We start from the raw sequence: 25,937 nt of genomic DNA, 5'->3' as shown, positions 1-25,937 counted from the left end.
TGCTGAATTGTGGGCAAGGTAGATCAGTCAGTTGGCAGTCGCCTGCAATGTCGAACAAGCACAATACCAAACCAATCAGGTGGTTGTTTGACGAAATGAATCTTCAGACGCCATTGATCACGTGCTGCTGATAAAGTGATACAGGCATCCGCACACTGCTTAGAAGTATACAGCATAGCGATTTCGACGCATGCCTTGTACCTTCGATATCAAACGTAACATCCCTACCGAAAAGTTGTCAAAACAAAAAGGAGCAAGCAGGTGTGATTTTCTCTTTTGTTTTGAGCCCACGGCAAGAAGTCACCAGAGCCTACCGTGCTAACGGGTTCCCACTAGATAACACAACTACAAAGTGCATGAGGTTTGGCTAACGTTAGCAAGCTTGAGCTAGCCACCGAGCTAGCATACGAACTCTGTAGCACAGAGTAGATCCGCCATATGACTTTGAGAATAGTGCATTGTGGTTAGTTTAGAAGATATCCGGAAATAAGTTAAAAAAAATATGTAATAATGCAAAAACATAACTGTTTGTACTTATAGGGAACCAGATCGTGACTACAACTCAGTTAATACGTTTTTAACCACACTGTGTTGTTACACTGGTGAGTAAAAACTCATGCTTCCTACACTTTTTGTCAACTGCGTTACCCACTCCAGTCAGCAGATGGCGATGTGACACTTTAAGGCAATGCTGTTGGTGTGATGTATAATCTAGTGGACGGAACTATTTCAACAGCAGCAACAGTACGTCAGCCACCTCGATAGCTTGCTAGACAAAATAGCCGAACCAATAATGCTCTTTAGACGCTTTAGTGTATATTAGCCACTGTGTTTTAAACACACTTCTGCCGTCTAGTTAGTTATCCGATTTAATTTAATATTTACGGTGTTGTTATTATTCAGCTAGCGGTCTGGTTAAGCTAGCTAACATTTCCGACCATGAGTTCACTAAGCTACTCTCCTGCTAAAGAAGACGACGAGGATATCACAGTAAAACAAGAAGTAGAGGATGAGGCTGTTACAGTTAAAGAAGAAAAAGAAGCGTTCAGAGTGAAAGAAGAGGAGGATGTTACAGTAAAAGGAGAGGAGGATGCAGTTTATGGAGTGAAAGAGGAGGAGTGGGAGATGACTGTTACATCGAAAAAGGAGGAGGAAGAAGAGGAGGAAACTGGATATCTGGGCCCGGTTTCCCAAACGCATCTTAAGGCATCCAATGGTTCTAACGGTGAACTTAGCCATAAGATGGTTTTGAGAAACCATTCCCTGATTAAAACTAGTAAGTACTGTCTTAAAAACAGAGGCACAAACTCTGCAGTTGTTGAACTGATGTTTGGTGTTAAAGCGGAAATCTGCAATTGCTACATCCATATTGTGACTTTTAAATAATGTATTTATAGCCATTGATTCTTGAAGAATATAACACATGCTTCATGAGCCTAGTTCAACTGTTGTACCCCATCAGATTCCCAAATAAGCTTTTTTTACTCCAATGTTTAGAAACAATGTAAATCAACACTGTATAGCCTCAACATGGTTAAAACTATAATGTTGATATCATGGATGGTCAGTCCTTGCATCCATAGGTCTGTCTCTGTCTGTAGTTACATTTCTCCAACCCCATAATCATCTTATTACCAAAACAGTGGTGGAATGACAGATTTGTTATTGTTTGAACTGCAGATTGCTGGGTTGTGTTTTTGTTTTAAACAGCAACAAAATGGCTGCCCAGAGACTTGGTTTGGTAAACAGCTGAGGGATGGGGGAAGGAGAAGTGTAACCACTCTCAAATTCATAGAGAACGGTATTGTAGAAACCGTAACCCAACATCTAGCGACCTCGTCAAGAAGTTCAGACATCTTGGCGTAACAGTTATACGGTGATGGCTTGACAGTCGCTGGACCCAGGTTTGAGTTCAGCTCAGGGCTACCCCCTGAATTCACTACACTATGAATACAAAGACTGGCCATCCATGAGGTCATAATGATAGTTTAACCAGGTTTCTAGGATATATAGTATATTCTAGAATTCATCCATGAGGTCATAATGATATTTTAACCAGGTTTCTAGGCTATATAGTATATTCTAGAATTAATCCACGATGTCACAATGATAGTTTAACCAGGTTTCTAGGGTATATAGTATATTCTAGAATTCATCCATGAGGTCATAATGATATTTTAACCAGGTTTCTAGGCTATATAGTATATTCTAGAATTAATCCACGATGTCACAATGATAGTTTAACCAGGTTTCTAGGGTATATAGTATATTCTATAATTCATCCAGGATGTCATAATGATAGTTTAACCAGGTTTCTAGGATATATAGTATATTCTAGAATTCATCCATGAGGTCATAATGATAGTTTAACCAGGTTTCTAGGATATATAGTATATTCAAGAATTCATCCACGATGTCATACTGATAGTTTAACCAGGTTTCTAGGATATATAGTATATTCTATTATTTACATTTACATTTAAGTCATTTAGCAGACGCTCTTATCCAGAGCGACTTACAAATTGGTGCATTCACCTTATGATATCCAGTGGAACAACCACTTTACAATAGTGCATCTAACTCTTTTAAGGGGGGGGGGGGGTTAGAAGGATTACTTTATCCTATCCTAGGTATTCCTTAAAGAGGTGGGGTTTCAGGTGTCTCCGGAAGGTGGTGATTGACTCCGCTGACCTGGCGTCGTGAGGGAGTTTGTTCCACCATTGGGGTGCCAGAGCAGCGAACAGTTTTGACTGGGCTGAGCGGGAACTGTACTTCCTCAGAGGTAGGGAGGCGAGCAGGCCAGAGGTGGATGAACGCAGTGCCCTTGTTTGGGTGTAGGGCCTGATCAGAGCCTGAAGGTACGGAGGTGCCGTTCCCCTCACAGCTCCGTAGGCAAGCACCATGGTCTTGTAGCGGATGCGAGCTTCAACTGGAAGCCAGTGGAGAGAGCGGAGGAGCGGGGTGACGTGAGAGAACTTGGGAAAGTTGAACACCAGACGGGCTGCGGCGTTCTGGATGAGTTGTAGGGGTTTAATGGCACAGGCAGGGAGCCCAGCCAACAGCGAGTTGCAGTAATCCAGACGGGAGATGACAAGTGCCTGGATTAGGACCTGCGCCGCTTCCTGCGTGAGGCAGGGTCGTACTCTGCGAATGTTGTAGAGCATGAACCTACAGGAACGGGTCACCGCCTTGATGTTAGTTGAGAACGACAGGGTGTTGTCCAGGATCACGCCAAGGTTCTTAGCACTCTGGGAGGAGGACACAATGGAGTTGTCAACCGTGATGGCGAGATCATGGAACGGGCAGTCCTTCCCCGGGAGGAAGAGCAGCTCCGTCTTGCCGAGGTTCAGCTTGAGGTGGTGATCCGTCATCCACACTGATATGTCTGCCAGACATGCAGAGATGCGATTCACCACCTGGTTATCAGAGGGGGGAAAGGAGAAGATTAATTGTGTGTCGTCTGCATAGCAATGATAGGAGAGACCATGTGAGGATATGACAGAGCCAAGTGACTTGGTGTATAGCGAGAATAGGAGAGGGCCTAGAACAGAGCCCTGGGGGACACCAGTGGTGAGAGCACGTGGTGCGGAGACAGATTCTCGCCACGCCACCTGGTAGGAGCGACCTGTCAGGTAGGACGCAATCCAAGCGTGGGCCGCGCCGGAGATGCCCAGCTCGGAGAGGGTGGAGAGGAGGATCTGATGGTTCACAGTATCAAAGGCAGCCGATAGGTCTAGAAGGATGAGAGCAGAGGATCATTATCCATCCATGATGTCATAATGATAGTTTAACCAGGTTTCTACGCTATATAGTATATTCTATAACTGCCAGTGTAGATTTCCTGTGGGGGTCAAATTGTTAGAGCTGTTGATAAGTCATTGTATAATATTCAGCCATTTTTTTTCCATGCATGAATTGGTTTGAAACCTTTGTTTTAAACCCTTCTCAAAGTTGGTGACTTGACAGATTTGTAAAAAAAAAAAAATGGTTTGTCATGAAACACTTTTTTATTTATTTAAATGTAACCTTTATTTAACTAGGCAAGTCAGTTAAGTTGTGGCTGTGTGGGTTAACTGCCTTGGTCAGGGGCAAAACAACAGATTTGTACCGTGTCAGCTCGGGGATTCGATCTTGCAACCTTTCGGTTACTAGTCCAACTCTCTAACCACTAGGCTATGCTGCCGCCCCAACCTAACCAGAAGAACCCCTCCGCTGCTGGACTTCGTAAATTCTGCCGTTCTGCTCCTGAAGTTTTCAATAATAGACTAATAGACTACAGATAGATAGACTAGTAATAGACTACACCAGCAGTCGGCAACCTTTTCCAGTTGGAGTGCAAATTTATCTGACCATTTCTACCAATCTGTGTGCCAGTTATGATTTTAATATGCACATTTTTGTGGAACAGTTTAATTTATAATGCAACTAGTCACAGAAAGCATACAGCCATTTTCCAACCAAATAGAGATAAAATTAATCACTAACCTTTGATATTCTTCATCAGATGACACTCCCGGGACAACATGTTACACAATACATGTATGTTTTGTTCGATCAAGTTCATATTTATATCCAAAAACCTCAGTTTACATTTGGCTTTGCCTCCAAAACATCCCGTGAATTTGCACAGAGCCACATCAATTTACAGAAATACTCATAATAAATTTGATAAAAGATACACGTATTATGCACAGATTTATAGATATACTTCTCCTTAATGCAACCGGTTTGTCAGATTTCAAAAAGCTTTACGGAAAAAGCAAACCTTGCAATAATCTGAGTACTGCGCTCCGAGACCAAAACAAGCCAAACATATACCCGCCATGTTGTGTAGTCAACATAAGTCAGAAATAGCATTATAAATATTCACTTACATTTGATGATCTTCATCAGAATACACTCCCAGGAATCCCAGTTCCCCAATAAATGTTTGATTTGTTCGATAACGTCCATAATTTATGTCCAAATACCTCCTTTTTGTTCGCGCGTTTAGCCCAGTAATCCAAATGCTCAATGCGCGATCGCTTAGTTCAGACAAAGTCAAAAAAGTCATATTACAGTTCGTAGAAACATGTCAAATGAAGTATAGTATCAATCTTTAGGATGTTTTTATCATAGATCTTCAATAATGTTCCAACCGGAGAATTCCTTTGTCTTCAGAAATGCAATGGGACTCAAGCTAGCTCTCACATGAACGCGCATGGTCAGCTCATGGCACTCTGCCAGACCACTGACTCAATCCCCTCTCATTCCCCCATCCTTTACAGTAGAAGCATCAAACAAGGTTCGAAAGACTGTTGACATCTAGTGGAAGCCGTAGGAAGTGCAATTTGACCCCATGGACACTGTATATTCGATAGGCAAAGAGTTGAAAAACTACAAACCTCAGATTTCCCACTTCCTGGTTGGATTTTTCTCAGGTTTTCACCTGCCATATTTTTTATTTATTTATTTTTATTTTACCGTTATTTTACCAGGTAAGTTGACTGAGAACACGTTCTCATTTGCAGCAACGACCTGGGGAATAGTTACAGGGGAGAGGAGGGGGATGAATGAGCCAATATGAGTTCTGTTATACTCACAGACATCATTCAAACCGTTTTAGAAACTTCAGAGTGTTTTCTATCCAAATCTACTAATAATATGCATATATTAGCAACTGGGACTGAGTAGCAGGCAGTTTACTCTGGGGACGCTTTTCATCCAAACTTGAAAATGCTGCCCCTATCCCAAACAGGTTAAGAACACATTCTTATTTTCAATGATGGCCTAGGAACGGTGGGTTAACTGCCTTGTTCAGGGGCAGAACAACAGATTTTTACCTTGTCAGCTCAGGGATTCAATCTTGCAACCTTACGGTTAACTAGTCCAATGCTCTAACCACCTGCCTCATGAGGAGCCCGCCTGTTACGCGAATGCAGTAAGAAGCCAAGAGAAGTTGCTAGCTACCATTAAACTTATCTTATAAAAAACAAAACCAATCAATCATAATCACTATTTATAACTACACATGGTTGATGATATTACTAGTTTATCTATCGTGTCTTGCATTGCATATAATCGATGCAGTGCGCATTCGCGAAAAAGGACTGTCGTTGCTCCAACGTGCACCTAACCATAAACATCAATGCCTTTCTTAAAATCAATACACAGAAGTATATATTTTAAACCTGCATATTTAGCTAAAAGAAATCCAGGTTAGCAGGCAATATTAACCAGGTGAAATTGTGTCACTTATCTTGCGTTCATTGCACGCAGAGTCAGGGTATATGCAACAGTTTGGGCCGCCTTGCTCATTGCTAACTAATTTGCCAGAATTTTACGTAATTATGACATAACATTGAAGGTTGTGCAATGTAACAGGAATATTTAGACTTATGGATGCCACCCGTTAGATGAAATACGGAACGGTTCCGTATTTCACTGAAAGAATAAACGTTTTGTTTTCGAGATGATAGTTTCCGGATTCGACCATATTAATGACCTAAGGCTCGTATTTCTGTGTGTTATTATGTTATAATTAAGTCTATGATTTGATAGAGCAGTCTGACTGAGCGATGGTAGGCACCAGCAGGCTCGTAAGCATTCATTCAAACAGCACTTTTGTGCGTTTTGCCAGCAGCTCTTCGCAATGCTTCAAGCATTGCGCTGTTTATGACTTCAAGCCTATCAACTCCCGAGATTAGGCTGGTGTAACCGATGTGAAATGGCTAGCTAGTTAGCAGGGTGCGCGCTAATAGCGTTTCAAACGTTACTCGCTCTGAGACTTGGGGTAGTTGTTCCCCTTGCTTTGCATGGGTAACGCTGCTTCGAGGGTGGCTGTTGTCGATGTGTTCCTGGTTCGAGCCCAGGTAGCGGCGAGGAGAGGGATGGAAGCTATACTGTTACACTGGCAATACTAAAGTGCCTATAAGAACATCCAATAGTCAAAGTTATATGAAATACAAATGGTATAGAGAGAAATAGTCCTATAATTCCTATAATAACTACAACCTAAAACTTCTTACCTGGGAATATACAGTGGGGAGAACAAGTATTTGACACACTGCAGATTTTGCAGGTTTTCCTACTTACAAAGCATGTAGAGGTCTGTAATTTTTATCATAGGTACACTTCAACTGTGAGAGACGGAATCTAAAACAAAAATCCAGAAAATCACATTGTATGATTTTTAAGTAATTCATTTGCATTTTATTGCATGACATAAGTATTTGATACATCAAAAAAGCAGAACTTAATATTTGGTACAGAAACCTTTGTTTGCAATTACAGAGATCATACGTTTCCTGTAGTTCTTGACCAGGTTTGCACACACTACAGCAGGGATTTTGGCCCACTCCTCCATACAGACCTTCTCCAGATCCTTCAGGTTTCGGGGCTGTCGCTGGGCAATACGGACTTTCAGCTCCCTCCAAAGATTTTCTATTGGGTTCAGGTCTGGAGACTGGCTAGGCCACTCCAGGACCTTGAGATGCGTCTTACGGAGCCACTCCTTAGTTGCCCTGGCTGTGTGTTTTGGGTCGTTGTCATGCTGGAAGACCCAGCCACGACCCATCTTCAATGCTCTTACTGAGGGAAGGAGGTTGTTGGCCAAGATCTCGCGATACATGGCCCCACCCATCCTCCCCTCAATACGGTGCAGTCGTCCTGTCCCCTTTGCAGAAAAGCATCCCCAAATAAGGATGTTTCCACCTCCATGCTTCCCAGGTGGGAGGGTGTTCTTGGGGTTGTACTCATCCTTCTTCTTCCTCCAAACACGGCGAGTGGAGTTTAGACCAAAAAGCTATATTTTTGTCTCATCAGACCACATGACCTTCTCCCATTCCTCCTCTGGATCATCCAGATGGTCATTGGCAAACTTCAGACGGGCCTGGACATGCGCTGGCTTGAGCAGGGGGACCTTGCGTGCGCTGCAGGATTTTAATCCATGACGGCGTAGTGTGTTACTAATGGTTTTCTTTGAGACTGTGGTTCCAGCTCTCTTCAGGTCATTGACCAGGTCCTGCCGTGTAGTTCTGGGCTGATCCCTCACCTTCCTCATGATCAATGATGCCCCACGAGGTGAGATCTTGCATGGAGCCCCAGACCGAGGGTGATTGACCATCATCTTGAACTTCTTCCATTTTCTAATAATTGCGCCAACAGTTGTTGCCTTCTCACCAAGCTGCTTGCCTATTGTCCTGTAGCCCATCCCAGCCCTGTGCAGGTCTACACTTTAACCCTGATGTCCTTACACAGCTCTCTGGTCTTGGCCATTGTGGAGAGGTTGGAGTCTGTTTGAGTGTGTGGACAGGTGTCTTTTATACAGGTAACGAGTTCAAACAGGTGCAGTTAATACAGGTAATGAGTGGAGAACAGGAGGGCTTCTTAAAGAAAAACTAACAGGTCTGTGAGAGCCGGAATTCTTACTGGTTGGTAGGTGATCAAATACTTATGTCATGCAATAAAATGCTAATTAATTACTTAAAAATCATACAATGTGAATTTCTGGGTTTTTGTTTTAGATTCCGTCTCTCACAGTTGAAGTGTACCTATGATAAAAATTACAGACCTCTACATGCTTTGTAAGTAGGAAAACCTGCAAAATCGGCAGTGTATCAAATACTTGTTCTCCCCACTGTATATATTCTTTTCTTTTTTTCTTTCTAAGGGGTGGAACAGCTTAATATTGCGGAAAGAATGTTGCTCCCAATGTAATTGTCTGCATCATTTCCAATCCCCCATATTTTTTTGGTAAATATATATATCCATACACGCATGCATACATATACACATATATACATACCTATATAGACATACATACTTTTTAAAGAATATACCTTTATTATTATTCCCCGCAAACCCTACCACCGATCCCTCAATTGGAGTAAACTAATAAACACTTCTGCTTTTACCTTCAATTTATACATCTTATACACATTTTACAGACACAGTCTACTTTACAATAGTTCTCTCTTGTTTGTTCTTAGTCCTTCCTCTATTTCTGATGTCCATCCAGTTTGATTTCTATTTGTAACTATGCTATTTCACAAAAGTTCCGAACCTATATACATTTTACAGATCCTGTATGCTTTACATTGTTTATCTTGTTATTAGTCCCACCCTTCAGCTCCATTCAACCCCTCCCATCTATCTCTCAACATCATCCATTTCGGATTTCTACCTGCCACATATTTTTCAACTGTGCTGTGATGCATCACAAAATAATTGAACCTTCCTATTCTCATAGCTTCTACAGATTGTAAATTAAAAATAAACATTTTTGCTAAAATAATTATTATATTATTAATTGATTGACTATGGCTTTTCAAATCACCCAGTATTGCTATCTGTAGCGTTAGTTCTAGGCAAATGTTGCAATTCTTCAGCCATTCCTGGACCTGTGACCAAAAACGAGCTACATATAGACAATACCAAAATAAATTATCTAATGACTGCCTCCTCACAGCAGAATCTGCAGAGCTGGGAAGATTGTATCCCCCATATATATAACATTCTATTAGTTACAAGAATTTTGTATAGTAATTTAAATTGAAAAATTTGAAGTTTTGAATCCGGCGTTGTTTTGCGTATCAATTCATAAACCATGTGCCATGGAATGGGTACATCGAAAATCTCTTCCCAACTATTTTGCAATTTATATGGCACAGCTGTCAGTTTTTTGGTCCTTAAATGAAATTGGTATATGTTTTTATTTATCACACTTTTCTTTAACCATTTCTGTTCTTTAATACAGGGCCGACATACAAGTTCCTTACTTTTTTCCCCTTCTACTTGACTCTTCTATTGTTATGGTAATGCTGCAATTAATTGGTTGTAATTTTGGGGAGAGCAGACATTTCCATATGTCTGTGTTAGCTGCATGTGTGACAACTCCACCAGTCCTGTTTATGATATCATTCACAAAAACTTTTGTAAAAATTTCTTCGATGAATACAGTTTTTTTTAATCAATTCGTATATTTGAATTTAACCACAATATTTGTTGTACTATTTGTTCCGTCCTTTCAGGTGGATTAAACTGAAATTGCAACCAACTTTCTAAGGCTTGTTTAAAAAAGAAAGATATTTTGGAGATTATTTCCTTTTCAAACAACCGAAAGTGAGCAGGTGTAATCTGAATAAAGGGGAAAAGGCCCTTCTTGAATATAGGATGAGACATTCATACCAATTGACTAGAGAACCAGTTTGGATTTAAGAATAACTTTTGTATGACTGATGCCTTTTAGTGAGAGGTCTAATGCTTTAATATTTAATCATTTCTGCCCTCCGAATTCATATTCGTTATATAAATAGGGCCATTTAATTTTATCTGGCTTGCCGTTCCAAATAAAATTGAATATTTTTTTGTTCAAATAATTTTGACAGCAGGTCACTAGGTGTAGGCAAAACCATAAGCAAATAGGTAAACTGTGATATAACTAAAGAGTTAATCAGGGTGATTTTTCCACAAATAGACAGGTATTTTCCTTTCCATGGTAGCAAGATCTTATCTATTTTTGCTAACTTTCTATAAAAATTTATTGGACTGGATCTTTATATATACCACTTGGGTCCTGTTTCAGTAACAATGATATCAGACCTTCTTGTTGCGTGTCTGATAATCTACCATTTATATAGGAGTGGTTAAAACAAGCTAATAATGGTCCTTTGAGTATATCAAAAAAAGTTTTGTATACTTCCACTGGTATGCCATCCAGCCCTGGAGTTTTCCCATCCTTAAAGGCCCCAATTGCATCAAGCAGTTCCTCCTCTGTAATTTGGGTTAGAGTCTTTCTGTACAGATGTTAATTTTACATTATTATTAGGGAAAAAATCCATACAATAAGTTTCAGTTAGTGGAGATGGAGGAGCCTGAAACGAAAACATATTCTTAAAGTACTTTACTTCCTCTTTCAAAATATCATTTGGTGTATCATGCGTGACCTCGTCATTTGTAACAAGTTTTAATAAAAAAAATTTGGTAGCATTTCTATATTGAAGATTGAAAAAGAATTTGGTGCATTTTTCCCCATATTCCATCCAGTTCGCTTTATTTTTATAATATATTATACTGGATCTTTCTTGAATAAGTTCCTCCATTTCTTTTTGTTTTTCGTCTAACTTATTCTGTGCCTCTATGGTACCGTTTTTATTGCTATCTAACTGTACTGTTAGTCCTTCAATTTCCTTTGTTAATATGGACTCCTTTGATCTAAATTGCTTTTGTTTTATAGATGAGTACTGAATTGCATTGCCTCTAAAGGCACACTTAAAAGTGTCCCATACAATAAGGGGATCTGCTGTACCTATGTTATGTCTGAAAAAGTCAGTTATAAATTCTTCTGTCCTAGTTCTAAACAATTTATCATCTAGTAGGCTTTGATAAAATTTTCAATATCCTCGCCCACGTGGAAATTCTGTAAGAGTAATAAATATGCCAATTATGTGATGATCCGACCGCATTCTGTCCCCTATCAACACTTTTTAAACTTTTGGTGCCAGAGAGAATGGTATAAGAAAGTAGTCAAGACGACTAGCTTGATTAAGCCTCCGCCATGTATATCTCACTAGGTCAGGGTATTTAAGTCTCCATATATCCACTAATTCCAACATATCCATGACATTCATGATTTCCTTAAGTGCCTGAGGGTGATAGTTTGTAGTGTGATTTCCTTTCCGGTCCATAGAGGTATTTAAGACCGTATTAAAATCTCCCACCATAATAATAGAGTCTAATGTTGCTTGTAGAGTTGATAAATTCTTATATATATTTTCAAAGAAGCTTGGATCATCATTATTCGGACCGTTAATAAGCCATATCTGTTTATTGTCCAATAACATATTTAAAATAATCCATCTACCTTGAGGATCTGTTTGGACAATTTGTACATTTGGATCAAAATTATTGTTAATTAAAACCATCACCCCTTTTGAATTTCTTTGCCCATGGGAGAAGTATATTTCGCCCCCCCAGTTCTTTTTCCACAAAACTTCATCTAAAACTGTTGAATGGGTTTCCTGTAAACAATAGATATTATATTCCTTCTCTTTTAGCCAGGTAAATACTGATTGTCTTTTCTTATTATCATTTTCACCACTTACCATAATGAGACACAACTTTCAATTATTTTTATCAAAATATATGTTTGTAAATGTACCATTAAAAAGTAACATGATGATTGAGTGTCTATATAGCTGTACCATGATATTTGCATTTCTACTAAGTAAACCTCCAATTGGTCCCTACTATTCCACCCGCTAAAAGCCCTCCTCATCCCGAGTTGGGTTGTCATCCCAATGCCCGGCAGACCACCCTCGACCCCCTGTATCCCATAGCCAATAACCGACTGGGATCCATCCTTTGAAAAGAGCACACAGTGCCATTTACCGAATTGAAGTAGATTAACTGCCAAATGCATTTCCATCGCCCTCACCTCGATTTGTATTATATATAGCTGTGGATCATCCTCTATTGTCCCTAACATCTTTTACTCCTTTGCAACAGTTGTGGGATACACACATACACCCACACACACTCAACCCTTACCCCCACACAACCATAAGCTCACTTTCTCAACAATTGCACCAACCCAGAGCCCAACTCAAGATAGATCTTGATTTACAAATGCACTTGCAGCTGCATGAGAAGGCCTTCAAGACCGTGCAAAAAATGGGCAAAAATTGAGAGATTTTATTTACCATTGTCACATCCTAGATAATGGAGGTCAAATGTACACCTTTTCCCTGAAACACCCACAATACGGTCACCCGTATTGACCATATTCCCAAGCATCTCCATGCAGTCCGACTTTGATTTTGTGCCACTAGGGTCACAATAATATACCCCCTCTCTGAATGTCCGAGTGTTACCCCCTCCCCATGGGTTACTGCAGCTAGTGTTGCCAGCACTGCCACTGCCTGGGTGGGGGCACCCCACCGGAATCCCCACCGGCTAGGTACAAGGTCGTCAAGGTTCTCATTAGCAGCTTTGAGAATTTCTTTGTGTAGTATGCTCTCCCTTTAGGGGGCTTTGGCTTTGCATGACCAACCCTGCCAAGCAGGCTCAGAATCTTGAGGGGGCAGTGCTGCTCTTGGTCTCTGACCTCATTTTGGCTGCATACAGACCGCTGACAGCAGGCACATAAAACAGTTAGGGACTTCTCCTTAGTATCTGGGTCATTCAGGTGGGTGTCTAGGGTATAGGGTCATGGACCGTACCATTAAAATAGGATCATAAATAAATAATTAGATATAATTTATTTTAAAAATGTAGTTCCCCATGGTAGGACAATAACAAATCAAATGTATCATTTATTTTAAAACTGTTCCACCATGATAGGACAATAAATAAATAAGATGTATAATTCATTATAAAAGTATATCCATCATCTGAACAACATTGAAAGCGCTCTCATACCCCAGCTCAAGGCATCACATTGGCTCTGGGATATGCAACCATTTCATTACTCACTCACTCAACTTTCCAAACATATATATATATTTTTTTTTAAACACACACCACACCATCCACACATACTGTGCCTCCTGTTTACTTAGTTTCTATCTTCACTATGTTGAATTAGTGCTTATGTGTTCAAATAGTTATATGTGAAGATATATAGAAAATATATTTTTTTTTATTGTATTGTTACAATCCATAACCGGGCTAGAATTGTGTTTATTTTCCTCATCTATGAGAACTTGGTAATTTTTTTAATAACCATGGAGTAGTCTTTGTGTCTCTGAACAACTGGTTATCAATATATAGTTTATTAACGACGAGAGCTACTCGTTTAGCTTTTAATCTATTTTCTTTGAAAATTGGATACCGAACTTTGCGTCGTTCTGCAATTTCCTTCGGAAACTGACCATTCATGCCAATTTTGGTCCCAGCAAGTCTTTTACCCATGCTTTTAACCATTATTTTATCTTTAAATGAAGCAAATTTGTCAACGATTGGGCGTTCATACCTTTGGCCTCTCTGTCTGAATCGGTGTACACGTTCAAGTTGGATTTTGTCGATAACTTCGCGTGGGATCTGAAGCGCTGTAAGGAGGAACTCTCTAACTACAGATTCAGGAACTTCCCCTTCTATCTCCTGGATACCTGTAAGTACCAGATTCTCTCTCATTGATCTAGTTTGTATGTCCAGTAAGGCTTCCCTCAGAACTGCGTTCTCCTTTTTAATTTCATTCATTTTGGTTTCAATCTTATTGACTGTCCCTTTTAGCTTGTGTGTTTCCTTCTCCAATGTCACAGCTTTTTCATCACTCATCTCGAGGCTTGCCTTCAACTCTTTTATATCCTTACTAACTAATTCAAGTATACCCAGTTTGTCATTTATTGATTTTAACAGATCGGTTTCGACCTTTACCATTCCCGGTGGTGAAAATATTAAACCGTCTGTGTCTGTAGAAGAGTCACGTTTGCGTTTTGAAATCGGTTCCCCTGTCTTACTCTCCGTCATGTTTGGGTGTTGCTTGTTTTCGTAATATTTGTCGATAAATGTCTCTAGTCTTAAGATTTGTTTTGTGTTACTATCCAGATTGAAGTTTATCACCCACCAGATTATGTAGTGCTAATATTTTAGTCTAACTTGCCGATATTGAATATTACGTTTTATCTTGAGGTCCTCTACCTAATTTCGTTCAGTCCGCCATTACCTTTACGTCCGCATCCTGACGATGATGACTTTTTGCAAATCCAATCAGTTTTCCACATTGATTCCTAAATATTCCTACCTGGGAATATTGAAGACTCATGTTAAAAGGAACCACCAGCTTTCATATGTTCTCATGTTCTGAGCAAGGAACTTAAACGTTAGCTTTTTTACATGGCACATATTGCACTTTTACTTTCTTCTCCAACACTTTGTTTTTGAATTATTTAAACCAAATTGAACAGGTTTCATTATTTATTTGAGGCTAAATAGATTTTATTTATGTATTATATTAAGTTAAAATAAGTGTTCATTCAGTATTGTTGTAATTGTCATTATTACAAATACATTCTTTTTTTTTTATCGGCCGATTAATCGGCATCAACTTTTTTTGGTCCTCCAATAATCGGTATCGGTATCGGCATTGAAAAATCATAATCGGTCGACCTCTAGATCAGACGCAGAGTATATAAAGGAGTGAGATCTGTAGAAAGACAGAGTGGCTGTGGAATGTGCTGGGTGGACGGGAGGAGAACACAGGATTGCTATAGGGGAAGTGGATGTACATCTGTGGATTAGGCGAAGGAGGGGTTGAGGTCAGGAGGTCAGGTCAGATCCCCTGAAGGGAGTAATAAGGGTTTAGTATCCTGTTACCCTCTTCCTGTCAACCCAGAATATGTAAGGATTGGAGAGAAGGCGTGTCCAAAGTGGGGTATATATACTTGTGATGGTGAGAACATGTTTTTGTCTGAATTACAGCTGTATCGACCCTTTGGGAAGAATTAAACTTGGTTAAGCTTCTCTAGTGTCCGTGAGTTATGTACTCTGAAAATTTAGAACCTAACACTATAATTACTGTTCCCTAAAGGAGGGAAACGAGGTACAACACCTTTTTGGCCCCACCCCTTCCTGGGTCCGTGAAGAGCGGTATTAAACCTAAGGAATAAATCCAAGCCTCACGCTCATCACCTGTTGAAGGTGGGGCTTCCAGTGAGGTGTGAATTTAATAGTATGTTGTACCTAGTTTCCCTCCTTCAGGGAGCAGTAGTTATAGTCATAACATGTGGATTTAATAGTATGTTGTACCTAGTTTCCCTCCTTTAGGAAACAGTAGTTATAGTCATAACGTTACGCTTGTCATATGATGAACTTCAACTTAAATACGGGATCTTGCTGTCGGACAGTTTTTTTGTATTCTGAAATGCACTCGAACTACGTATCATTTAGTGGCTCCTTATGTTGCGCTGGGAAAACAGTTTTCATGGGCACAGAAATACTAAATCATTTCAGAGTTTGCTAAATCCAATGGTTTTTAACTGAGAGTCATCTTGTAATCCAAGATGGCGTAGCAGTAAGATGTGTTTGTTGTAAATGTTGTTTGTTTTGGTCTTTTTTTGTATATATTGCAATATATTTAATTCTCTTTTTTAATTAAAGATACCTTCCGGCAACACGCCTCACCCAATGTGATAAGGATCTGCAATTTTTTAGACCTTATAGCTAGAACCTCCATCAGAAGCTAGACATCAGAAGCTAACCAGCTAATTAGCTACTAGCTATTTAGTCATTGTTAGCCACTGCTAGCGGCCTTTACCTTTTTAGCTCAGACACCAGCCGCTTTTAGCCTGGATAATACCTGCCAGTCTGCACAGCACGATATCAACCCTGAGCATATCGGACTGTTTTTCTCCACTACATCACCGTATTCCTGCTGTAATCTCTGGACCATTACACCGGTTAATCGCAGCTAGCTAGCTGCCACCTAGTGGCCCAGCCCCGAAGCTAGGCTTGAGCCAGGCCCATCTCCCGGCCTGCTCAGTGGACCCTATGATCACTCAGCTACACAGCTGATGCCTCCCAGACTCTTCACTAAAACGACTAGAAGCCACTACATCACCGGATTCTTGCCGTAAGCTCTGGACCTTTGCACCAGATTGGCTATAGTGGCTAACGCCCTTGTCCCGAAGCTAGCACTACTTAGCCTCGAGCCAGGTGCATCTCCTGGCTAGCAAACAAAATCACTCCAGCTACAATACCTCTTTTGCCAATTGGCCTGGACCCTTTGTCGACACGGAGCCCCGCCGATCCATCACGACTGGTCTGCCGACGTAATTCCATCCGATGTGCCCTCAACCGGCCTTTGCCGGACGTCGGTGACGCCCTTGTCCTGGCTAGCGTAGTAACGACTTCCTAATGGCTTCCCTGTTTCATATATTGCTGTTCACTGAACCCTATGATCACTTGGCTACATAGCTGATGCCTGCTGGACTGTTCATTAATCACGGTACTCCATTTTGTTTGTTTTGTTTATCTGTTGGCCCCAGCCTCGAATTCAGGCCCTGTGTGTAGTTAACTGACCCTCTCTGCCCATTCATCGCCATTTTACCAGTTGTTGTTGTCTTAGCTGATGAACTGTGGTTGTCTTACCTGTTGTCTTAGCTAGCTCTCCCAAATCAACACCTGTGATTGCTTTATGCATCGTTTTATGTCCCACTGTCAATATGCCTTATATACTGTTGTTTAGGGTAGTTATCATTGTTTTATTTTACTGCGGAGCCCCTAGTCCCACTCAACATGCCTCAGAGAGCTCTCTTGTCCCACCTCCCACACACGCAGTGACCTCACCTAGCATAACTAGTGCCTCCAGAGATGCAACCTCTCTTATCATCACTCAATGCCTAGGTTTACCTCCACTGTACCCGCACCCTACCATACTCCTGTCTGTACATTATGCCTTGAATCTATCCTACCACGCCCAGAAATCTGCTCATTTTATTCTCTGTTCCCAACGCACTAGACGACCAGTTATGATAGCCTTTAGCCGTACCCTCATCATACTCTGTTCCTCGGGTGATGTAGAGATTAACCCAGGCCCTGTCCCCCCCCAGGCGCTCTCATTTGTTGACTTCTGTAACCGTAAAAGCCTTGGTTTCATGCATGTTAACATCAGACGCCTCCTCCCTAAGTTTGTTTGACTCACTGCTTTAGCACACTCTGCCAACCTTGATGTCCTTGCCGTGTCTGAATCCTGGCTTTGGAAGGCCACCAAAAATTCTGAAATTTCCATCTCCAACTACAACATTTTCCATCAAGATAGAACAGCCAAAGGGGGAGGAGTTGCAATCTGCTGCAGAGATGGCCTGCAGAGTTCTGTCATACTTTCCAGGTCTAAGCCCAAACATTTCGAGCCTCTAATTAAAAACAAAAAAAGAATCTCTCCAGAAATAAGTCTCTTGCTGTTGCCGCCTGTTATAGACCCCCCTCAGCTCCCAGCTGTGCCCTGGACACCATATGTGAATTGATTGCCCCCCATCTATCTTCAGAGTTCGTTCTGTTAGGTGACCTAAACTGGGATATGCTTAACACCCCGGCCATCCTTCGAAAGCCAAGTTAATAAACAGATCACTGACCATTTAGAATCCCACCGTACCTTCTCCGCTGTGCAATCCAGTTTCCGAGCTGGTCACAGGTGCACCTCAGCCACGCTCAAGGTCCTAAACGATATCATAACCACCATCGATAAAAGACAGTACTGTGCAGCCAACTTCATCGACCTGGCCAAGGCTTTCGACTCTGTCAATCACCATATTCTTATCGGCAGACTCAACAGCCTTGGTTTCTCAAATGACTGACTCGCCTGGTTCACCAACTACTTCTCAGAGTTCAGTGTGTCAAATCGGAGGGCCTGTTGTCCGGACCTCTGGCAGTCTCTATGGGGGTGCCACAGGGTTACATTTTCGGGCCGACTCTTTTCCCTGTATATATCAATGATGTCGCTCGTGATTCCTTGATCCACCTCTACGCAGACGACACCATTCTGTATACATCTGGCCCTTCTTTGGACACTGTTAACAAACCTCTAAACGAGCTTCAATGCCATACAACACTCCTTCTGTGGCCTCCAACTGCTCTTAAAGTAAAACTAAATGCATGCTCTTCAACCGATCGCTGCCCGCACCCGCCTGTTCAGCATCACTACTCTGGATGGTTCTAACTTAGAATATGTGGACAACTACAAATACCTAGGTGTCTGGCTAGACTGTAAACTCTCCTTCCAGACTCATATTAAGCATCTCCAATCCAAAATGTAATCTAGAATCGGCTTCCTATTTCGCAACAAAGCCTCCTTCACTCACGCTGCCAAACACCCTCGTAAAACGGACTATCCTACTGATCCTTGACTTCGACGATGTCATTTACAAAATAGCCTCCAACACTCTACACAGTAAACTGGATGCAGTCTATCACAGTGCCGTCCATTTGTCACCACAGCCCCATATATCACCCACCACTGCGACCTGTATGCTCCCGTCGGCTGGCCCTCGCTACATATTCGTCGCCAAACCCACTGGCTCCAGGTCATCTATAAGTTTTTGCTAGGTAAAGCTCCGCCTTAACTCATCTCACTGGTCACCATAGCAACACCCACCCGTAGCACGCGCTCCAGCAGGTATATCTCACTGGTCATCCCCAAAGCCAACACTTCCTTTGGCCGCTTTTCCTTCCAGTTCTCTGCTGCCAATGACTGGAACGAATTGCAAAAATCTCTGAAGTTGGAGACATATCTCCCTCACTAACTTTAAGCATCAGCTATCTGAGCAGCTTACCAATCGCTGCAGCTGTACACAGCCCATCTGTAAATAGCTCATCCAACTACCTACCTCATCCACATGTTTTTATTTACTGAAGTTAATTTGTTAAATTGTATTTACTAAGCTACTATGGCCTATCTATTGCCTCCGTTCTGCATTTGCACACATTGTATATTGATTTTTCTGTTGTGTTATTGACTGTACATTTGTTTACTCCATGTGTAACACTGTGTTGTTGTTTGTGTCGCACTGCTTTTCTTTATCTTGGCCAGGTCGCCGTTGTAAATGAGAACTTGTTCTCAACTGGCCTATCTGGTGAAATAAAATTTAAAAAATAAAAAAAGATTTACTTTATTGACAACACCCAAATGGATACTGTCATTAATGCAGTTCTTCAATAATTACACACAATTCTTAATACTGTAGCTGTTTTGTTAGTCACATGTTCAACTATCATCAGCTGATCCAGAAAATATTTTTCTGAATGCCAGTCAAATGACAAACATCACGACATAGGTGAAGTTGGGATCCTACAGTAGGCCTATGTTGTTGTTAGGTGAAGTTATGGGTCCTACAGTAGGTCTATGTTATTGTTAGGTGAAGTTATGGGCCAATTTGGCAAACACTTTGTTTATAAACCCTCATTGTCAGGCTGATGGAAAAGCTAGCCAAAGAGCATTTTACTGGTTGAAGTGTTTTTTAAATATAAAGTAGTTGATTTGTGAGGATGACACAAACATTATATTAAGCAGGACATTCAAACGAGCCTTACAATTATAATCCAAAGTAGTGTGAAATGCACTCATAAGCAACCAGGAAATGGAGGTTAATTCCCTGAGTTTTCCCCCATTCACATTCAGAATACATTGTGAAAAACTAATATCTTTGTTCACTATTTTTGCTCCAGCCAGATATACTACATCCATAACTATCGGTTTCCTAATTAGCAGGGAGGAGTTTCTACAACTATTGCCTGTGCATCGCCCTCGTGCCGCAATTTTAGCTAACATAGAAAGGGGCCTATATTGGAGACCAAAAGTCGTCTGGCACACTGCTTAGAGTTTCAACAACATGAATAACATATTTCTAGGCTACAATCATCGATGTCACTACTAATGTAAAAACAAGACAAAATATGACTTCTTGCTCATTTTAAGACAATTGTCAAATCATTTTTACATTCATTACAGACGTCAATTGTTGTACAACATCATGGCTACGCTGTTGGCCTCACCTTTTACAGTGGATTTCTGCTGTTGTGGGCCTTTAACCATCTGTCTGACTTTGTTGTTCACACAGGAGAGAGACGGGACTACCGTGGATCCTCTGGGGAGCCTCAACAACCTCATGATGCTGACGAGGCAGAGAAGAGTCTCTCCACATCAGAACACCTCAAGAAACACCAGCAGAGATCCACAGGGAAGAAATCTCACTGCTGCTCTGACTGTGGGAAGAGATTCACCTCCTCAGCAGGCATTAAAATTCATCAGAGAATTCACACAGGAGAGAAACCTTTTACCTGTATTCAATGTGGGAAGAGTTTTAGTACATCTGGCCATCTGACTCTACACCAGAGAACACACACAGGAGAGAAACCTTATAGTTGTGGTCAATGTGGGAAGAGTTTTTCTTCATCTAGCAGTCTGACTCAACACCAGAGAACACACACAGGAGAGAAACCTTATAGCTGTGGTCAATGTGGGAAGAGTTTTGGTCAATCTGGCGATCTGACAGTGCACCAGAGAATACATACAGGACAGAAACCCTATAGCTGTGATCAATGTGGCAAGAGTTTTGTTGGATCTGGTCTGCTGACATTACACCAGAGAACACACACAGGAGAGAAACCTTATAGCTGTAATCAATGTGGGAAGAGTTTTAATACATCTAGCCATCTTATTGTACACCAAAGAACACACACAGGAGAGAAACCTTACAGCTGTGATCAATGTGGGAAGAGTTTTACTCAGCTAAGCAATCTGATATCACACCAAAGAACACACACGGGAGATAAATCTTATAGCTGTGATCAATGTGGGAAGAGTTTTACTCAGCCAAGCAACCTGACACGACACCAGAGAATACACACTGGAGAGAAACCGTTTAGCTGTGATCAATGTTGGAAGTTTTTTTTAACATCTAGCCATCTGAAGATACACCAGAGAACACACACGGGAGAGAAACCGTATACCTGTGATCAATGTGGGAAGAGTTTTACTACATCTGGCCAGCTGACTATACACCAGAGAACACACACAGGAGATAAACGTTATAGCTGTGACCAGATATAATCTGATTAAAGATCTCTCATCAAACATCAGAAAATACATGGAGTTGTTTCATGATATCAATGAATTAATGTCACAATATAGAATGTTTTAACATTGTAGTAGCAGTATTTGAATGAATGTCAGAATGTAGAACCCTTTGCCCCCTGTTCAATTGATTTTAGCCTCGGGGCGGGGGGGGGAATCCAGGCTCTGAATTAAAAGAGTACTAATTATGTGATTTAACAAAAAGTGACTAACACAAAAAGAGCTGTGTTACACTTACCACGTTGGTGACCCACTTGAATCAAAATGCAACACTTCAAATGTAGCTAGCTGTTTTCTACAAATTGTCCTCTAACCAGTGATGTACACATTATTCCCATATTCCGTGTGGTTTTTGAGCTGTTAGTTTTAACAGGACGTGCAACCTCATCTCCCTCCTCTCGGCACAATTGATTTTAGCATGATATCGACGAGTGATGACAAATAAGTGTTGCGTTCCTTTGTTTAGCGACCCCCTACATTTAAATGCATCACTCCAAAATGTAGCTGACTGTCTTCTGCAGGTTGTCCTCTAACCAGTGAGGTAAAAGATATCTCTCATTTCCATGTGTTTTTTTAGTTGTGTTAGTTTCAACAGCATGTACAACCTGATTTCCCCCCTAATCGATTTCAGTGATTTATTGCTACTTGTCAAAACAAGTGTTTTTGGTGCTTGTGCTGTTCATAAGGTGCTTGTTTAAAAAATATATAATATGATTATTGTGGCAGATGTTTGTGAATATAGCCCATTTTATGTTTAGGTTTTCAATTTATCCCAAACTGTTTCTGCATATTGGTTATTTATTTGGATACATTAAAACTGTGTTTTGACATTGGGCTATCCCACCTAGCAAATCATTGAAAAGCCTTTGAAAATAAGACTATGCAACCAAATATTTCATATTTACATTTCATGTAACATTTAGTAATCATAATTATATATGTAACCAACTGACAATTTTTTGGTACAATTATATTGACATTGTTGCCCTGCTTTTAGACTATCAGGGTTCATTATCAGATGTGCCAAACCAAAAGTACTAGAGCATGACATTGGAGACTGGGTCCTGATCCAACAACATGCCTATCTAGTGAACCCTGAAAAGAGAGAGAAGCTCCACAGTGAGGTGGAAAGTTACTATGGATATTGCAGGAGTTTCCTCTTGAAATCAGACACGTCTGTGGTAAGGACAACTTGGTTGCTGATTGTCTCAAGGATGGGCAGTCAAAAAGATTTGTGTTTTGCGTTTAGCCTTTGCTTTGCCATGGATAACAATTTATTTTGACTGCACGTTTTTCCGTTTTGGAGATTAGTTTTGTTTGGGCTCGTTCCAAGGGGACGAGAGTTCTAGAAGCTAGTGAGTTTTTCAACAAACATATTTTTATTTAGAAATGTGTTTTTTCATGTTTTTGTTGACAGCCAGTAGTTTATATTGTAGAAAGGAGAATTGTGGTTGATTATAATGTGAAATGGAAATTGTTTTCTGTTGGTGGTGAGCAAACTTGTCCAACAAAAATATAGGATATATTTGTTGTCATAAGGGGGAAGGTGTTACAGGCTTTGGTTTTTCCATTTATGTTTTGAGGTTGGACTTCAGCACGTATAGCTCGTTAGCACGTATAGCTCGTTAGCACGTATAGCTCGTTAGCACGTATAGCTCGTTAGCACGTATAGCTCGTTAGCACGTATAGCTCGTTAGCACGTATAGCTCGTTAGCACGTATAGCTCGTTAGCACGTATAGCTCGTTAGCATGTAGGGCGCACTGATTGGTGTCACCTCGTTTGTCAGTATGTGTTACACCTGTGCTGGCTTGTCCAGCTCGTAAGTCGGAAGGTGTTTTAGCTGAGCTGGTCCAGGTTCTATTTAAGAGTGTCTGGCCCAGTGCTCCAGTTGTCTTGATCGATGTGGAGAGTCAACACCTTTAGTTAACTCTACCTTTTTGGTTTGCTTCTTGTCTTTAAGTTTGTTGTGGGTATTTATTTTGTTTGCTTCTTGGGAAGATTTAGTGGGTCTCATGGTGGGTGTCTTTTAGGTCCCAGTTGTTGTTACTAGTCAACTTTCAGTGGACACCCCCATAGTGTCTTTCAGAACATTTCTGGTTTTCCTGCTGGGGAACGTAACAAACACTGGAGTAAAACAAGCTTCTATTTTGGGTTGGATGTTGCATCCAATACATTTTTTTATCAATGGCACTTCCTTAGAATGCTCATTAGTCTTTCAGTTATTGTTTTTTATCCTCTTTGTGTACTAAATATTTCTGTTTATTTTCATAGTTTTTTTCCTGTGAAACCATTGTGTTGCATCCATGTCTGAAATGTGCAGTATAAATAAAGCTTGATTCGATTTGAACATATTGTAAAACAAATGACTGACCAATCAAGACTCTTGCCAAACCAATGAACAAAAACAACACATTTCTTGGTTCTTCTTAGTATGAAAAACAGTGTCAATCCCACTTTTCAAGCCTGCTGAAGGTGTGGTGGCATGGTAAACACCACCCCTGGCTCTACCAGGGGCATGAGGTGGTCTCCCACAGCTCTGCTTATGTCACGTTCTGTGGCCTTGCTGTTCCATTTCTTGCCTGCCCCTGCAACACAGAAAGAAACACATTTAGTCATATTATATGAAACACTCAGGGCTGGTTTCACAGACAAGGCTTAAGCTTAGTCCCAGACTAAAATGCTTGTTTGAGCTGTCTTAACTCAAAGCGACTTGCACAGACTTATCTTAAAATAGTCGTAGATTTAGCCTGTTCTGGATTAAACAAAGCCGATTGCAAGAAGGAGGATTAGAGCTAATCTAGGACTAAATTGAATCTTTCAAAGAGGCAGGTCTAACTTCTGCTTAGTGCTGTTTGTGAGGGAGCCTGGACTATTTGGAATGTCTAAATGAAGACCAACATACACTACAGAGGCCAGCCAGACCAGTACTTGTGGATAGAAGTTAAATCCATGAAATTACTTTGAGACCGCTTTCGTATGTACAAAGAAAAGATACACCCCTCTCAACTTACATGACAAATAACAGATCTTAGGAACATTACAAAGAACATTTTACTTGAAAGAAGAGTATCCCATAGCTAGATAGCATTAGCTATAAATTATCGTTCAGTTTGGTCTCCTAAAATGAGATTTTAATCTCGTTCTTGGTACCACTTAGTACAAAAACATTACCTCATCCAATGGCATATATCAATTGTCAATTCTAGATACTCCCATCTCAAATACACCCCCTCCTGGATAAACTCAGAAAAGACAGTGAGCCTCTTAAGTCATATACTAGGTCAAGATAAGGGCAACCTCAGAGGGGACATACAATAGTTACAGACACATTTCCAAGCCTCCTCCTCCCCTTCTGATATTCTTCATAGCATCACATGGTTTAACAGATACATTGACATATGAAGACACGCCTGACCTCTCCCCTCTCTGGGCCCCAAGTGACTAAGCCCTAGCTGAGAAGGGAAAATGCAACTGCCAACAGTATAGTCCAAAAGAAGATATTCTAATGACAAGCATAAAGATATCTAAAACATCTCATTTATATATGTTACCTAACTAATTCTGATTCAGCCACGACAATATCCATACGAGAGGGATGGTCAAGTGTACAATGGGGAGAACAAGTATTTGATACACTGCCGATTTTGCAGGTTTTCCTACTTACAAAGCATGTAGAGGTCTGTAATTTTTATCATAGGTACGCTTCAACTGTGAGAGACGGAATCTAAAACAAAAATCCAGAAAATCACATTGTATGATTTTTAAGTAATTCATTTGCATGACATAAGTATTTGATCACCTACCAACCAGTAAGAATTCCGGCTCTCACAGACCTGTTAGTTTTTCTTTAAGAAGCCCTCCTGTTCTCCACTCATTACCTGTATTAACTGCACCTGTTTGAACTCGTTACCTGTATAAAAGACACCTGTCCACACACTCAATCAAACAGACTCCAACCTCTCCACAATGGCCAAGACTAGAGAGCTGTGTAAGGACATCAGGGATAAAATTGTAGACCTGCACAAGGCTGGGATGGACTACAGGACAATAGGCAAGCAGCTTGGTGAGAAGGCAACAACTGTTGGTGAAATTATTAGAAAATGGAAGAAGTTCAAGATGACGGTCAATCACCCTTGGTCTGGGGCTCCATGCAAGATCTCACCTCGTGGGGCATCAATGATCATGAGGAAGGTGAGGGATCAGCCCAGAACTACACGGCAGGACCTGGTCAATGACCTGAAGAGATCTGGGACCACAGTCTCAAAGAAAACCATTAGTAACACACTACGCCGTCATGGATTAAAATCCTGCAGCGCACGCAAGGTCCCCCTGCTCAAGCCAGCGCATGTCCAGGCCCATCTGAAGTTTGCCAATGACCATCTGGATGAT

At 40.9% G+C, this 25,937-nt stretch overlaps 1 protein-coding gene across 1 annotated transcript; it reads left to right on the top strand.

Moving 5' to 3' along the window:
- Positions 1-23,895, top strand: LOC139554269 (zinc finger protein 180-like). Its single transcript, XM_071367029.1, has 2 exons — positions 1-1,276; positions 20,532-23,895. The coding sequence occupies exons 1-2, from the start codon at positions 940-942 to the stop codon at positions 21,521-21,523; spliced, it is 1,329 nt and encodes a 442-aa protein (XP_071223130.1). The 5' UTR covers positions 1-939; the 3' UTR covers positions 21,524-23,895.
- The last annotated feature ends 2,042 nt before the right edge of the window (positions 23,896-25,937 follow it).

The sequence above is a fragment of the Salvelinus alpinus genome, chromosome 26 (assembly GCF_045679555.1).
Source record: "Salvelinus alpinus chromosome 26, SLU_Salpinus.1, whole genome shotgun sequence".
Taxonomy (NCBI): Eukaryota; Metazoa; Chordata; class Actinopteri; order Salmoniformes; family Salmonidae; genus Salvelinus; species Salvelinus alpinus.
The sequence above is the reverse complement of the archived record's forward strand: the minus strand, read 5'-3'. Positions and strand labels throughout refer to the sequence as shown.

What these genes read in the sequence shown, in the direction of transcription:
- LOC139554269 (XM_071367029.1), top strand. Translation starts at nt 940, where the DNA reads ATGAGTTCACTAAGCTACTCTCCTGCTAAAGAAGACGACGAGGATATC. An exon ending in CCATTCCCTGATTAAAACTA is followed by an intron (nt 1,277 to 20,531) that starts GTAAGTACTGTC and finishes TTGTTCACACAG; the next exon opens with GAGAGAGACGGGACTACCGT.